The sequence below is a fragment of the Mchenga conophoros genome, linkage group LG2 (genome assembly GCF_057382185.1).
Source record: "Mchenga conophoros isolate Kocher_MC1m ecotype Shallow Benthic linkage group LG2, M_conophoros_male_GT1.1, whole genome shotgun sequence".
Lineage (NCBI taxonomy): Eukaryota > Metazoa > Chordata > Actinopteri > Cichliformes > Cichlidae > Mchenga > Mchenga conophoros.
Genome location: NC_140527.1, coordinates 3,879,506 through 3,897,270, shown reverse-complemented (window position 1 = coordinate 3,897,270; position 17,765 = coordinate 3,879,506). Strand labels below are relative to the sequence as shown.

At 41.9% G+C, this 17,765-nt stretch overlaps 1 protein-coding gene across 1 annotated transcript; it reads left to right on the top strand.

The window, feature by feature from the left end:
* Window positions 1-7,866: 7,866 nt before the first annotated feature.
* LOC146581549 (uncharacterized) lies at window positions 7,867-17,031 on the top strand. The gene is made up of 8 exons (XM_085249084.1): window positions 7,867-7,909; window positions 8,000-8,326; window positions 8,933-9,286; window positions 9,404-9,541; window positions 9,637-9,695; window positions 9,799-9,879; window positions 10,610-10,728; window positions 16,881-17,031. Exons 1-8 carry the CDS (start codon window positions 7,867-7,869, stop codon window positions 17,029-17,031), a joined length of 1,272 nt encoding a protein of 423 aa, XP_085105210.1.
* Window positions 17,032-17,765: the final 734 nt, after the last annotated feature.

Genomic DNA, 17,765 nt, shown 5'->3' with positions numbered 1-17,765 from the left:
GGGAACTGACCAAGTGAGAGCTTTCAAAACATTACGAGATGCCCTGACCTCACCCCCAGTGCTCGCAATGTATGACCCCAACAGAGACATTAAAGTATCAGCAGATGCTTCATCCTATGGTCTCGGAGGTGTTCTTTTGCAGCTGTGGGAAGAAGGATGGCGACCAGTGGCGTATGCATCGAGGTCCCTTTCTCCTACAGAACAACGATACGCACAAGTGGAAAAAGAGGCACTGGCATCTACATGGGCGTGTGAGCGTTTTCGTGATTTCCTGATTGGTAAACATTTTTGTCTTGAAACGGACCACAAACCTCTCGTTTCCTTACTGGGAGGACAAGCTCTGGATCTCTTGCCACCCAGGATCCAGCGATTCAGAATGAGACTCATGCGTTACTCGTACACTGTGCAGTACGCCCCAGGGAAATCGCTCTGGACAGCAGATACTTTGTCCCGCTCACCTCTGAAAAAACCAATGAACCTGTCAGACAAAGAGCTAATGGAAAGCACAGACATATATGTCGACAGTATTGTAGCAAACATGCCTGTCAGTTCATCATATATGCAAACACTGAAGGAACAACTGAAAAGCGACAGTGTGTGTGCTCGCGTCATGGACATGTGCACCGAAGGCTGGCCAGAACATGCAAAACAAGAGCCTTTACTGCGAAATTACTGGCCTGACCGAGCCACGCTCACTGTTGAAGACGGCCTTTTGTTTAAAAGACACACGGCTTGTCATTCCTTCAGCAATGAGAAACGAGGTGCTGGAAAAACTACACGAAGGACATCAAGGTGTTGTAAAATGTAAAGCTCGTGCACGCCAAACAGTGTGGTGGCCCGGGCTGAGTCAACAAATCTCTGAGATGGTGCTCAAGTGCAAAACGTGTATTCAAGAAAGACACAATAACAGTGAGCCACTCATGCCAACAGAATACCCTGCCCGCCCATGGCAGAGAGTGGGCACAGATCTTTTCGAGCTGGGAGGGAAAACTTACCTTCTCGCTGTTGACTATCACTCTAGATTTGTTGAGATTGCTTTGTTAAACAGGACAAAATCAAACGATGTCATTACTCACCTGAAATCTTTCTTTGCCCGTCACGGCATCCCAGAGGTCCTCATGTCTGATAATGGACCACAGTATTCAGGTCAAATCTTTACAGACTTTGCAGCAGCATACGGCTTCAAACACATCACAAGCAGTCCCAAGTTTCCGCAAAGTAATGGAGAAGCAGAACGTGCTGTGCAGACTGTAAAAAATCTTCTGAAAAAAGCAGCTGATCCTTATCTAGCTCTTCTTGCCTATAGAGCTACACCACTGCAGTCCGGATACAGCCCTGCAGAGCTTTTAATGGGCAGACGTCTGCGAACCACACTGCCGATGCTTCCATCGCAGCTGGAGCCCACACTGCCGGACAACGCACTGCTCGCTCGAAAGGAAAGGGAGAAGAGGATGATGGACATGGCAAACTTCAACAGGCGCCACCGCGCAAAACCTTTATGCAGCCTGTCCCCAGGAGAGCAAGTTTGGGTGACTGATGTCAAAACTACAGGCACTGTTGTCCAAAATCACTCTACACCCCGATCATACACAGTGGAGTTACCACAAGGGACTGTGAGGCGTAATCGTGTGCATTTGATTCCTTTAAGTTTACCTGTGCATGAACCTGCTAATGTGCCTGTGTTGCAGAAGCCTCAAACACCCAGTGTGATCCCTGCTACACCTGTTAACACTGATGTGGTCAGAACCAAGTCAGGGAGGCCAATAGTTAAACCTAAAAAGTTAGATCTGTAAGAAAAAAAAAAAGGTTGTTGTTATGTAACTGTGTTATAAGGGTTTTGTAGAGCACAGTAAAATAAAGCTAAAAAGAGTTGTTAAGAAAAGAAAAGAACAAGAAAACAAAAACAAAAGGTTAAAAATGTAATGCAGATTGTTTGCCAGATGTTCTTGTATGGCTTTGAAAAAGAGAAGTTCTGTCCTGAGAAAAGGAATATTCTGTTTTTGTTTAAAAGGGGAGATGTGGTGTATTCATAATTGTCTCTGGTACATTTGTTGTATGGGCAGTATGTGTTCACTGTTTGATTGTGTAATTACGTGTTACGCACTGGCAATGCATGCCGGTAGATGGTAATACAGGAAGTAAAAGAGATGGTCTTACCGCACACAGTGGTCCCGCGTACTTATTCAGATTCAGAGTAAGAATCACACAATGCATGTCTTGATTTGGACAGTAACTTGGAAATAATGAAGTCACATGCAGCTGCAGTGCTGTGGTTGCTATTGTGTCTTAAGTTAACAATCAAACATTTGTGACCTCATATTTTAAGAGTAATGTCAGTTAAAGAGTAGAGGTGGTGAAAAATTACTGTAAAATGAATGAAAACAGTTTACATGTTTAAACACCTTGTTTGTTCTCTTTGGGTTAATATATAAAAAGTATTAGAGTGCCCTCTGGTGGTAGCAGCATCATCAGACATGTGGAATGCATTTGTGCAAAAAGTGGAATGATAACCATTATTTACATTTTTAATAAGCATGACATCAAAGTAGTTATATAATAGCAAAAAAAAAACCAATTTGGTTTAGAATGAATAAACAATGAGATCAATAGTGGCACTAAAGTCAAAGCTGAGGGTTCCACATATCATGGATATTGTTTGCTGTTATTTTTACAGCAAACAATATCCATGATATCCATCAGCAAACTGGCCGAATGAGGTGAAGGAAATAAAAAATAATATAGACAACTGTTAATTTTTTCATCATTCTTAAAACCTTATTTCCATGCAGTCAAAATGAGTCTCGGTTGAGGTGTTGCTCATCTTCAGAGGGTGTTATGTCTCGAGAGAGGGAGGGGAATTCACACAGGACACAAGTAGAGACCTGTGTGAGAGCTTTAGCAGTGTGTGTGCGTGTGTGTGTGTGTGTGTGTGTGTGTGTGTGTGTGTGTGTGTGTGTGTGTGTGTGTGTTGTCATAGTCTGGGCAATGACAAATACTGTTTCCTTAGTTCAAAAACACCTTGAAGAAAGCAGCCATGATTATGTATACTTTTAAAGAGACCTACTCTTTATAGATTGTTTTAGTTATTTGCACATAACTTTTGTGTGTGTGTGCATTTGTGGGCACTGAGTGCTCCACTATGTACTGACTAGAGCTGTGAAACTTAGTCAGCATGCTAACACGATCATGTTACACAATAGTGATACATTTGTTCTTACTGTATACATTTTTGAATTAGCATAAACTTACTTCCTGTGTCTTAGGGCAGCGGTCCCCAACCCCCGGGCCTCGGACTGGTATTGGTCCGTGAGTCGTTTGGTACCGGGCCGCGAGAGTTGAGGCTCAGGTGTGAAATGTATAGTTTTCAGGGTTTTTATCGGTTTTTAGTGTTATTTTGTTATTGTTTTTATCGTTAACTCGGTTTTCCTGGGTATTTTCACGTGTGTTATGAATAAATCTTATTTTTTTCGGTACCGGTACTAGTTTTATTTTGTTGTATTTATCCGCGACACCTTAAAGGCCGGTCTGTGACAATATTGTCGGGCATAAACCGATCCGTGGCGCAAAAAAGGTTGGGGACCGCTGTCTTAGGGGACCTAAAGACACAGGAAGAGACCTAAAGCCCTCTCTTTTGAAGCTTGAATCTGAATCTATAAAGAAGTGGAGCATGGAATTCAATGTAAACATAAATAAATAGCACCAAGATGTTGTTATTATTGTGCTCATAACCTGCTTCTTGGGGGTATTTTTTCTTCTTCCCTTCATTCACAACCTGTACTTAAACAAATTTGAACGAACCACTGTAAATAGATAAACGTGTGGAAAATGTACTAAAAAGAAGTGGAGAACATTTGTTGTCAGAAATACTGAATATAAAGTACAGTATAAACATATAAAATACAGTTCTGTGTAAGCTGTTATTCTTGATTTAGGTCAGAAATGTTTACAGTCCACTGGGAATGTAAACATTTTATCATTTACTCAAACTGAAACTGAACTATGATCAGCAAATATTTGGATCAGTTCTAATGTACCTACGACCTTCTTTCCTGTTAATATAACCCTTAACACCAAACATTGCAAACCTTTATATAAGCAGGAGGTGTATGTTTGTTCTTCCCCACAGATGTTTTTGTGGTCAGGCTATGTTGATTTTTAATGGCTTTATTAAAATTATTGTAAATGTTGTCGATTTGTGCTTTGTTCTTTTAGGTTAAGTATTAACTGCATAAGAAACCAAATTTGCTCAACCATTTGAAATTAAAATACACATCTGAACATGACTTATGTTTGGCTGTACTGGTTAATAGTACTTGACTACACACCCTTCATTCTTCTTACCTTCGCACTTTAATTTTCATTTGATTTTATTCTTTGAAAACAATAGTCTGATATATAACAAAAGTTGATCATTACTGCCTTTTTATCTGGTGACTAAAATCAGGAGAAACTTATATTTTAAGTACCAGTCCTGAGGGGGCTTGGTGTAATTGTAGAGCACCCCAAAAAGTGAAAAAAGTACACTGTTATCTTCTTGTCCCTTTACCCAAATGAATTATTTTATCTAGAACTCCCTCCCCACGTATTGCTGAGCCAAGAAATCAAAGTTCAAAATGAGTTCTATAAATGATTGAGCAGACTTGACACCGATCACTGTCACTGTGGTCTTGATACGGGTAAGTTATTCTCTGTAATGTGGTATTGATATTGTAACATTTTTACATATATTTTTTATTGTTTTCCATTTAAGCTTCACAAGCTTAACAACGGGAGAACTGAGAGACCTGACAAAGTTTCTGATTTAAACTCGGAAGGTTTGTTTCTTCATTTTTTCAGAATGCTCTGCCATTACACACAAGTTAAATATGACTTTATTTAAAATTGTACTTTTCCCTCGGGAGTATATATCTAGAGAGTCTATGATTGCTAAAATCTCCAAGAGGTTTATTTGTTGATATGGTTTAATATGATCACTGTGCATTTTAATAAAATAACAACAACAACAATATGAACAATATCCAGTCAATTTACAACTAAATTGAGTAAATGTTTGCCTTTACTCAGTCCTCATCTCAGATGCGACAAATTGTCTAAAATATTTTTTTTCACATTTTCTTCAACAGGGAGCCATGAGGACCCAGTTTGTGCTGCTGCTTTCTGCCACTGTACTCTGTGTAAATGCTAACATCACTGAGCGTTACCAGAAGTTTATAAATCAGCATATTTTTCAGCGGATGAGTGTTGACAGGTGTACCAGCGTGATAGCTAGTAGACGCATTAAAACTGCCGACAATGAGTGTAAGGAGACCAACACCTTTATCAGAGCTACCACGGGTCTAGTGAAACCCATTTGTGACCGTGCAGGAGAGCCATATGGTGAGATGACCAAAAGCACAAAACCTTTTGACATTGTTGTCTGTAAACTAAAAGGGGGAAGGCCAGGCCACTGTGAGTACCGTGGGAACTCTTACACCAGAAAAATTGCTATTAGATGTGAACAAGGCTTACCTGTGCACTTTGACAGAGACATTGTAAACTTTGAATAAATATTTGCTCTGCACTTCGGTGCTCAATAAAAATAGTTCCATAACCTAATAAACAATAAAGCTGCATGGTGTGTTGCATTAAAGCTGCTAAGTTGTGACTGTAATCTAACGTATCCTGACACAGTGTTATGTGATTATTGCGATTGATCCTTCAATTTTATCTTTTATCATATGTCAACAAAGAGGAGTTCTGGGAAGAAGGGCCATGTTTTAACCCAAAACAAAATCTTTTTAATCTCCTAAACCTTACCAGCCCTGAAAACAAAAGTTAAAAAGTGATTTTGAAAATAAATAAATCAGCAAATTAAAAAAAAAACTATATATATAGGCAAAAAAACACAAGGTGCCAATGGGATGCAAACAGCTAGGCCTCCAATGTCCTATTGTGGACTTTGACACAACACTACATAAAATTTAGGGGTGCACAAGACATCAAACTATATAGAGTCTGGGTTGTCTGGCTGTTGGGAATTTCTGAATTTTAATGTATAGTTACAATATGATGCACCTAGGACTTCACTTCTCTGGACAGAGATCTTGGATGTCGTTCCTGGGATCTGTTGGAGCCACTCTCCCGCTTTGGAGATCACTAATTTGGGTGCTTCATGGGGACAACCGTTGCCTTCACTCTCCACATTTGCTCTGGCTCCTCTCTCAGTCTTTTTGGTATATCTCAACCATCTTTCTTCCTGATATTGGTTGGAACAACTACATCTATCACTATGGCCTTCTTTCTCTTCTTGTCCGCCACTGCGATGTCTGGTTAGAAAATAAGCTGTTTAAAATGTTTTTGTCTGCAGTAAAAATTTCCTCCATCCATCACTGGAAGTAAACATTAATTGATGATAATCCCAAAGAGTGTGATACAGCAAAGGATAATAATGCAAACAGTTTATTGCTAAATGATAACTGTCACGGTCCTGTGTCGGTGACCCAGCCTTTTGTGTCATTATATAAGTTTTTGACTTCACCATTGTTTATCACCGTTGGTGTTTTTGGGTTTCTGTTTTGTATTTCTAGCTCCCTAAGTTCTCTAGTATTTATTGATTTCTAGTTCTTGGGTTTTGTTCCCATGCCCCTCGTGTTTAGTGTAGGTTAAGTTTTGTCTTTATGTTTATTTTCTTGTTCCCCAGTCAGTCATGTCTCATGTCACTCCTGTCCCTGTGCTTCACGTTCCCTTTGTTTAGCATCAGGTCCGTGCCTCTGTGCCTGTTGTGTGTTTCCTGTTTTATTTTGATAGATCCTGTCCTGTGTTCAGTGTTTTGAGTTTTGCTTTTCCCGTGTCTTGTTTCGTCTGAGTAGTCCCAGCTGTTCCCCATCCTCTCATTATCCTGCCGGTGTATTTTAGTCCTCAGTGTTCCCCTGCTCACCGTGGTGTCGTCACCATGGTGTGTTTTTCCTCTGTGTTTATGGTAATGTTCAGGCTCCCTCAGGTTTTGTTTTCTAGTTTCCTAGTTTGAGTTTTGTGTTTGCGTTTCTAGTTTACCTTTCTTGCATTTCAAGTTTTTCCCCAGCAATAAAGCTACTGCTTTTAGTTTATAATTCAGTCTCCAAATCCTGCATTTGGGTCCTACATCCTGCCTGCTGCACAGCAAAACATGACAATAATATAGAAAGAGAAAGGTCTGACTTCATATAAATCCTCACGTGTTTGGTTTAGTGCAAAATAAGTGGAACAACATTGTCTTTTGATATATCACACTGATATATCACTAACAGTATTTTCTCTAGGCTTTTTGCAGTTTGGAGAATTTGACTGAAACAGTATTGCAGCACAATCACAAAATGCTATTTTTACTCTGGACATACGATTGTCACAGAACCTGTTTTGTCAACCATACTTCGTGTTTTGGTGTGTTGGTCATGTTGTGTTTACTCTCAAAGACGTCATTTATCAATGCTCAAAAAGTATATCATAAATTATAATGTAAAATCTTAGATACAGTTTTGTACAATTGCCATTTTCTGGTAACCTTTTTCTGGCCCAATAGAGCATCTAAGCAAAAGCTGATGTCTTGGAGCTTTTCTCTTTATAACATGGCTGAAAATTTTGGACAGGAAATCTATTCTAGAATTTTAGTTGTGACTCTTGTGATGACTGCTAGTGTCGTGTATGTTCATTGGAGACAATGAGATAATTTTAACTTAACATTTAACTTTACGGCCAACATTATTACAGACCAATCAGATTGTTTTAAAATGGTTACCTCCCATCTCATTGTCCCCTCCCATCTCATTGTCCCCTCCCATTTGATAAAACCACATTAAGATTAATCATCTTGCAGTGAAATCTAATTTTAACTGAGGTCTGAACCAGACAATGTTGATCATATTGTGCATAGCTCTTTTACTCACAGCTGGGCGTAAGTATGCATCTGTGTTCAGTTTTCTCTGTGTTTCAGTAATTGTTACCTTTTACACTTGGATGTAAAGGATTGTCTTTATTTTTTCAGGATGCATGGATGACCAAAGCTTTGTAACAAAAAATGTTCATCTTGGAGAAGATGTGACTCTGACGTGTAGTCGCCGGTCTAACTTGTCAGGATTACTTTTTTGGATGCGAGTTGTTGCTGGAAATCTGCCTGAAGTCTTAGGGGCGGCCTACACTTTTGATCAGGGCACTGTTAACGAAACTCCTCGTATTACAACAAAGCAGGAAACAGGAACATTTGTCCTCCATATAATTCAAACACAGCTCAATGACACTGCCTTCTATTACTGTGAAGAAGTGATTGAACTCAAAACGACAAAGTGGAATATTACTTTCCTAAGAGTCAAAGGTAAATGACACAATATTCTCCTTATTGATGCTCAACTTTGAATTTATTTTGATTTACACATTTATTAACTACCTCTCATTGTACGGTTTATGCCATAGCTGCCCTTAATTAACAGTACTTACTAGTTATTACTAGTTATTAGAAAAATGATTTTTCATGTTTCTCTGTTGGATAATGCACCAGCATGCAGAAGCATGTTTATAATAAAATATCAATATTATACTTGAATTCTTAAAAGTACTGTTTTACAAAAAAGCTGAAAATATAGTAAAGTACTTTACTATATTTTATTAAGATACCAAATCTTATTTACTTGCATTCCTGAACAGAAGTCAGCTTAAATGAGTGTATAACAACATGAATTCAGTTTGCTGTTTGTCTAATAAATAACAATATAACTTTTGCCTTTAAACAAGTTTTTGGCTGATTGATACATTTTTCTGTTTTCTTGTTTTCATGATGGGTGGTAAAATACTTTTGTTAAGAATCATACATAAGTTTGAGGGACAGTTGGTGGCATAAGTTTAGCTTTATTCATGACTGTGAAAAATAAAAATTCTTGCAGTGGTTTTAAATGAATTGTACATACTTTGTTTTATTTTCCAGGACCAGAACCTGACATCCCCATTGTCATTCAAGAGTTGCCATCAGCTCCGATATATCAAGGAGACTCAGTGACTCTACAGTGTTCGGTCCTCTCTGACCTGCAGAAGAATACATGTCCAGAGGATGTGTACTGGTTCAGAGCAGGAATGGATGAAACACATCCCAGTGTGATTTACGTTTATAGAAGCAGTGGTGATGAATGTGAGAGGCAGTCTGATGTTCATTCTCCTCGAAAATGTGTCTACAAGTTCTCAAAGAACAATATCAGCTCTTCTGATTCTGGAAACTACTATTGTGCTGTGGCAACATGTGGACATATCATTTTTGGGAATGGAGCAAAATTGAATATTAAAGGTAACAACCTTTATGTAATATATACATCTTCAGATTATTTCTAGTTTTCAGGAGGCACATTTAAGGAAATGTTTTCATAGCGATTAACCTTTCATGTTTGATCCTTTTGTTTTTCAGACAACATTTGGTCATTTGGTGATTCTCGGGTGGTCAACACAGTTGTGTTTCTTTTGTGTGCTGCTTTGGCAATAAGTTTGATGGTTATAGCCTTACTGAGTTATGTAATCAAGAACAAGAAATATAATTGTTCGAATGGTAATCTGTTTTCCTTTATACTTATTTATACTTAATTTGCAGTATATTCTGAATTTCAGTAAATGTTATTTTTATTTTAGGTTCCTTTAATTCAGGTGCTGCAGCAGTGCAACTGACTTATACCATGACCACTAGTAATCAACTAAATCAGAAGGTAAGTTATTTTAAACATACATACATACATTGTAACACTACTGTTATTCCTTTTATATATTTGTCATCTCACAGTTTTTGTGAAATATATTATTTTTTTTCAGATATCACAGGATACAGGGCTTCATACTGTGGTTGTGTTCAGGTTGACTAAGACAGCTATGATGATGGAAAGAGATATACAAGTACAGCGTAATGACTAAACCTGTATGGTGCTTGGGACCTATGGTGGATTTGGCCCCAGATGTCAGCCTAATGTGTACCTTAATCAAGCCATGTAATAATAACATGTGCTGGATAATAACAGTGCAAAAGTAAGATGATGAACTCTGTTCAGACAGCGCTTTTCTAGTCTCCCGTATTACTCAAAGTGCTCTTTACAGCATGCCACATTCACCCAATCATACACACACTTTCTCTAAACTGAGTGCTTCCTAACTACATTCATACAAATTCACATTCTTGACATGCAGACTAAAGGGTTCAGGGAACGAACCACTAATCTTACCCTCAGCAGGTGACCTGCTCTACCTCCTGAGCTACAGACACCTGGTGGTGAACATGAGTAAACCTTTCACTAGGTTTTGGATAAAGCGTGCACTCGCAAACTTGTCAAACCTGCATTTGAAATGTTGGCTACCACAGCAGTATAGTATTGCAACGTGGCATTTGGGTCTTCTAACTAAAATTGCCATTGCCAGACCTGGCCAACATCTGGTTGGCATACACCCTGCCATGACACCAGTCAGTCACAAGTGCCAGCTTGATGCCAGATCCGGGCCAGACCTGTTTTCCATGAGCCTGGGCCACATAAACCAAACCATAATTGGGCTAGATGTGGCATACTATCACATAAACAGTGGCACGTACGCCAGGCCTGGCCCATATCTGGATGACATACCACTTACTATGCAGGAAGTCAGCCAGCAATGCCGGCTTGGCACCAGATCCGGGCCAGACCTGTCTGCTATGTGGGGTAGCATCAGTGTGTCTAGTGCCTTCGATGCTTACCTCCCCCATGATGTGGACATCGGGTCAGCTGGCGGCGCAGTCGAAAGATTGCAGCAGTCCCAGATCAGATGTACATACTGTGTTTATTGTGTTATGATATCCCCTACCCAACCCTGTGGCTTGTCATGTCTTTCACAATGTTGTGCTGTGGCCATTCATGTGCTTTTTTGTGCAGAGGAGGTTTTTTGTTTCCTGTTCTCATGCTGTCCTACCATGAAAGCACAGCATGAGTGGGGGTCTCTTTTTTTCCTCTTGTACCCTCCCGTTGTTGTGTACATTCCAGTGTTCTTTTCTGTAACGCTACCGATCTCCGACTTGTAACCCCATGTGATGTCTGTGTTATGTGTGTAAGGTCGGGGGGGGGGGGGGGGGGGGTTCCTTTTTCACTGCAGGGCAACCTGCTTGTGACAAATAAAGCTTTGATTGATTGACTGATGATCCTCAACTGCGATTTCCATATCTATGCGTAAATAAAAAATGTGGACATTAATCAGTTATAGAATCATTTTTTGCTTCATTGTAATAGTTGTTTGTAAATGTAAAAAGTAAATTTTATAGCTGATAACAAAGTTCTTGGCAATGATGACCATGTTGGTGTGTTTGCTGTGCATTCCGTTGTCACTCAAAACTCTTGCTTTCAGATCTTATGCAAATCTTTGACATATGATCTCCCACGTAGCCACATTGCATATGTAGGCTGTTGCAAGTACAGGCAGAAAAACCAGGGCTGGGACCCGGACCGGGCCTCGGGGGCTTGGGTCCTGGTTGGTGTGTTGCCGGGGTTGTGGGCGGGTGGGTGCATGGGGGCCCAGCCCTGGAGCAGGGTGCCGCCGGTGCGTCGAGCCACCTGGGGGGCTCTTCAACTGGTGGGGGAGATGGTCACATCTTGCAGGAGCTTTCCTCTCTTCAGGAACTCTCTCTGCAGGAGGGGGAGATACAGGAGAGGTGGAGGAAGATCTCAGCCTGGGCGTTTACTGTCTTATGTAGTCTGGAAGATGAGTGGATGGTGGGGTGGGTGCAGTTTTCTCTGTGGTGGGGTTGGGTGGACTGTCCCGGGCTCTGTGGGGCCGGGCGGCGCTGCTGCACTGGGCCCGGTCTGGATGGGCCTGGGCCCCCTTTCCCTGGCGGGTCGCGGAGTATGGGGGTGCCTACTGGGGTCAGCGGGGGAGCTGGCCCCAGGGAGGGGTCACTTGCCCCTCCCTTCCTTCCCTCCCCATCTCCAGCTGCCTCCCTCTTCCCGCTCCACCACAACCAGGGTGCAGAGGAGGCTACCCCCCCCCCCCCCCCCCCTCTGTCCCCTTCTGGCTGCCTCTGCCTCAATTTTATCCCACAACTTAGACATTCACATTACTCACACTCTCATTACACATACATATAGGATCTTGGGGGTGGGCACGATACATGGAGTCCAAAGTACCATCAGGGTGTACACCCCACCCCTGGCATCGTTGCCCACCTCTCAATTTTAAATACACGTAGACATTGAGGGCTAGCAGGAGGGACCATGCGCTTACCTGCTGCTCTCTGGCAGGTAGCTCCAAGCCCTCCTGGGTTTTAAATGCACCTTAGAACACACATGCATCAACATTACAATGAGCAGGTGGAGGGAGGTTTGGAGTCTTCTCTCACCCCCATTCTCTGCGACCTGCTGGAGCAGGGGGGCTAGGACTAGGAGGAGGAGTTGGCCGTCCGACTGCGGTCTGGAGTGTGGAGCCTTCCTGCTGCTGCGGAGTCGGGGCGGTCTGCCTCCCCCCACCGCAGGGAAAAGGGAAACACCACCTGGGTCTGGGTGCAGTTCCCCCCTCCAGGGGCGGGGGCACCTAGACCCGGTTTGCAGAGTACGCTTGGGGAGTGTGATCGTGTGTACAACGTCTCTTTATGTCTGTCTCCACGTTGGTTGAGTGTGGAGTAAGTGCATATGAGAGCATGAGGGTGGGAATGGATGTTTGTGTCTGTGTGTGCCTGTATGTCTGTGTCTATATGTCAGGTTGGGTGTCAGGCGCCACCTCTCTGGGGACATCTCAGGCCCTCCAAGGTTTGGAGGCCTATCTCCCCCTACCACCACTTCCCCTGCCAGTGGCGGACCCCCTCAGACATCGGTGCGTTGGTGGTTCTTTGTGTCCGGGGATGGGCGTCCAGGTACACACCGGCTCACTCCTTGGCGGCCGCTTATCGGGGCCTGGAGCCTGGGGCTCGCTCGGGCCACTTCGGAGGTGGGGTGCCCCCGGCCTCTCGGCCTGGGGCTCGGTCACTCAGGCGCAGCTGGCTGCCGGCGGAGCTCACGGGCGCGTCACTGCAACTCCCCCTGGCTTCTGCTCCGCGGCTGCTGAGTGAGCCCTCATCTGGGACTCTCCTCAGCTCTTACTGGGACAGTGGCGCAGCTGCCCCTCTGTTGGTCTTCCATGGTCTCTTGTGTTCTGGGGGCCTCTGGATGTCTGGAGTTTTGATCTCATCCACACCTGCTTCATGCCCTGGAGGACGGGGCTGTGGCCCCCCCACACCCTCTAGCAGATTATTACATGAAGGAACCTTTTAAAAAAACAAAAAACAAGCGCGTCCATGCTCACAGGTGTACACACGGGTGATCACACCCACAAACTACACCCTTTTTGGCTCCTACCTCAAAGCACACTGTGTTCTGTTGATCTTATGTGCTGCACAATAATGTTTAACATTTAGTATTTACTGTCATATTCCCATATATCATTGTGATGTTGTTTATTCTATTACTCTTGTTCTCTTCAGCTTGTTTTCTTTTTTCTTTCTCAGCATATATCAATCCAGGTGATTGATATATGCATTTTTTTTTCTCTGCCCGCTCTGTTGGTTTTTGTCTTTTGCCCTTCTCCCCCGTCCCTCTTCTCAGCTGTTTCTCTTTCCCTCTTTCTTTCTCCCCTTCTTTCCCCCAGTCAAGTCTGTCCCGTATTCAGTAAGTGAAAATAAAATAAACAATAAAAGGTGAATCAAATGGACCATTACAGCAAGGCTGGGATGGTCAGTTTGGTAAAGTAAATCCGTTGGGCATCTTTCTTTGCCTTTAGACAATAATTCTGATGGCAAAAGAGCCAAACGGGACAGGCCAAAAAAAAAAAAAAAGATATCTATGTAATGAAAGGCATTTTGTTGGATTTCTAAATAATAACAACTATTTTACTAATATTAGCATTTTGATAATAATAATAATAATAATAATGATAATAATTATTATTATTTTAATGACAGTGTTGACAGGTGGCTACACTTCTCCACCTCTTCTACCTGTCACCATTGTCCACAGTGATAAGCTGTTGCTAACCACATGGTCTTGTGAGAGTTGAAAGGATTATTATTTCTCATTAAATTGTAACTAGAAGGAGCTGACCCCATAGAGAAGAACACCAACAGGGACATGTAGAGAGGCAGAGTGAGGCTTGGTTCAGTAATGAGCACATCTCGTCCCATACAAAAACTTATTAAACGTGTAGTGGTCAAGAAAGTCACAATGGGACTAGGACAAGATCACATACAGCACAAGACCACCAAACAACCTTAATAATGCAGAAGCTGGCTTTGTGCTGCTGTTGAAGTTGTCAATCTTCAGCGCAAGTAGCCATGTTTGTCTAATCCAGCAAGAGGTTTCTCCACTCCAAGGCATATTAATGAGATTTTCACATCTCGTCTCCTCTTCAGGGAGGAGAGCTAAAGAACTGGAGTAAACCCTTTCAAATTAACACGTACAGTCCCAAGCCTTTTCGCAGTACTTGTTCTCTAGTGACTGACCATTAAAACAAATTTTAAAAGAAAAGAAAATAAGAAAAAAATAATTAAATTAAAGCATTAAGCAAAGAGAAAAAAAAAAAAAAACCAGGGCAGCTTCATCGTATTTTGCCCAGAGCCCTGGTTCTCCTACTATCAATTACCACTCTGTTCTGTATTATCTGGGATTCAGCTGGTATACTGACAGAACAGGAACTCATATGATTTTTAACACCATAGGAGCAGTGTGAAAAGATAATTATGCCCCCTGTCAGAGGTATCTCAGTGGAAGTGTTATCCATGGCAAAGCATTCACAATATAATAAAAAACATAATGGCCAGGTCTCAATGTTTGAAACAGCTCTCTGCCACATAAATGTTTTTGTGACTGTTGGTTATGTAATGTGAAAAATTGGTGATGGGTTTTTAAAAAATACAATATGCTGGAAGCAGTCAACTTAAGTTACAAATGTTTAATTTTCTGCTTTATTGTATTCAAATAAAATAAATAATATTTTTCATTATTGTTGAGTATCTGTAGCTTGTTAGCTCACTGTAAAAATAGCATTGCATTTACTGGGGAGCCTTACTTTCAAAGCTACTTTTCTAATTATACAACTCAATAAAGACGGCAAAGTTAATTTTAATGCTGACTTTCAGAAGTAATAACGGCTATCCTCATGGCGTTTGTCAGATGCATGGTGAGAAACTACAACATCAACCAAAGGCTCCCGTAACTGATCATTTTAGCTGAACTGTCTGGAAATGACAGAAGTGCTTGTCATCCAGTATGTTGAAAGCTGCCCCAAGTTAAAAAAGATCATTTTGTCAGAATCAATTAGAATTGTGCTTTAAAAGTGCTTTACAAACCCAAACATTTCAGTTACCAGTCAGATTTTCCTCATTTCAGTGCACCTAGCCAAACAATGAGGAACCACTCACTGGGAGAGTGAAATTGAAAGCAATACATTTTTTTACAATCATTTATTTATTTAGAAGGTTACTAAGAATAACAATAAGTAACCACAATAAGTGGTCAGAGGGCCCGGTGGCGCCAGTGTCCGGCAGCCTCGCCTCTGTCAGTGCGCCCCAGGGTGGCTGTGGCTACAATGTAGCTGCCATCACCAGTGTGTGAATGTGTGTGTGAATGGGTGGATGACTGGATATGTAAAGCGCTTTGGGGTCCTTAGGGACTAGTAAAGCGCTATACAAATACAGGCCATTTACCATTTACCATTTACCAAAAATACATTTAATTTTCAGTTAAATTAAATTTTCTTTATATAGTGCCACACAAGACAGCCATTTTTAGGTGTTTTATATTGTAAGGAAAAATCCTACAATAGTAAAGAAAAAAGCAACAATCAAACAACCCCTATAAGCAGGCACTTGGTAACAGTAGCAAAGAAAAACGTTTTAAGAGGAAGAAACCTCCAGATGGACCATCATCTGTTCAATACACGCCCCTGCAGCAGAGGGGGAGGAAGAGGAGTAAGGAAAGTAGCTGAAGTTAAGGTGGCAGTGACAACAATGAGCCCAAGAATTTTGCGAGGAGCAGCAGGAAGAGGGCAGTGACGGTGAGGTTTGAAGGAGGGAACAAAAAAGACAGCCGGAGCCGCAGGGCCTCCCCAGCACAGCAGCAGAGATTCAGAGAGATTTGTGAAATGGTCACTGCTTCTCACTGGTCCTCTTGAAGCCTTCTCTCCTGGTCTCAGTCTGCACCTGCACCTCAGTCTCTCCTTCCATACCACTGACGTCCCAGTGCGTGCAATTTAAAAATGAAAACTATGTGGCAAAACCCCTCTTTTGCCACATGGTCATTGCCATGCATCTTGATACAAAAATATCAAAGTGCCATAGCTCAAAATTTTAAATGAAAAAAGCTGCACAAAGTCCTTTCAAACCACATAAAATGTATTTTGAGTCTTTACAAAAAATCAGTTTTGAGATACAATCATTTTTATAAACTCTAGCAAAAAATGAAAATCAATAAAATGCATATCGGACACAATTTGACAACATGACAACAAAACAACATCAAAATAAGCTATTCTCAACAGTGCAATCACACTTCTAAGTGTCACAGGAACCTATATACAGAAAGGCACAGTGAAATGTAAGTGTTCAGTAGCCCTGGTGGAGCAAAAACAAAAATAAATACATTCATATTTTGCACAATTTAGCAACATGACAATAAAAAGCATTAAAAAGATCATTTACAGTAGTGCAGTCAAACTTCTAAGTGTCACGGTAAATTTTAGACAGAAAGGAACAGTCAAATATTATTTTTCAGTAGCAGTGGTGGAGGTGTGATACGCCCTGTGACTGTTCCTGTCCACAATAACGCACCAAGCCACTTTGCATGCCTCATACTTGAAGGGTGTGCACTTCCCACACAGCTTTCACTTCTTGTGCCCCTTTGTGGCTTTGTTTTGACCAGGTACCACTTCAACAATGGCAACTGGGGCTTGTTGGTAGCTCCAGTGGGCTGGTTGTGGGGACAACCCAAACAGAGCTCAACGATCAACTGCTTCTGGAAATCGTTGTGTGTCATTGACTGCTGCTCCAGTCTGACACAGAGCTCCTTGTGACAGAAATGTCTATAAAGTGATGCAGCACTGTCACATACCACTTCCTGCTGTTTCTACATGAAGAATAGGAGCCAATCAGCTGGTCTGACAGGTTAACTCCTTCTATAAAGCAGCTGTAGTCCTTTACAGCTGGTGGCACTGGCACCTTAACCCTTCAACCTTGCACATCCTTTTCACAGTGTCCCCCGAAAAAGCACTGTGCTGAGCTGAGCACACACTCACCTACCTTGGGTGCATCCACTTGATAAAAATGAGAGGGCCCTCTCTGATCCATCTGATTGTCCCTCGTGGAGATTTTTTTGTCAGGGCATTAACTTTGTGATCTTCTGTGATCAGCAGGAGGTCACACAAACGGATTCCCATGACACAAACATGTACACACACACACACACACACACGTTCTTGCATATGCATACACACACACAGGTGCTTACACGTGCACACACATACACACATGGTGCCTTGTCTTTTAGAACCATAGGGGGCTTTTACGAGGGGAGGTGCTTGTGTAAACTGTAACTGTCATGGAAATAAATAGCTGCGAGGAGGGCTGCTTGTTGAATAAGTTGGGTTGGAGATGGGCGAGGAGCATTGAGCTCCCAGAGCCTGGTTCCGACCAGGCTTCCCTTGCTAGCAAGTAAAACCCGGTTCCGTCTTGTTTTTGCCGTTAACGAGAATAAGTCTCTAAACTAGCGAGGCCTGTGGAAGCGCAGACCCAACACATATGACCCCTT

Coding starts and splice junctions, on each gene's coding strand:
- LOC146581549 (XM_085249084.1), top strand. CDS start 7,867: ATGTTGATCATATTGTGCATAGCTCTTTTACTCACAGCTGGGC. Junction 9,287..9,403: donor AGCAAAATTGAATATTAAAG/GTAACAACCTTT, acceptor TTTGTTTTTCAG/ACAACATTTGGTCATTTGGT. Junction 9,880..10,609: donor TGATGGAAAGAGATATACAA/GTACAGCGTAAT, acceptor CTTACTATGCAG/GAAGTCAGCCAGCAATGCCG.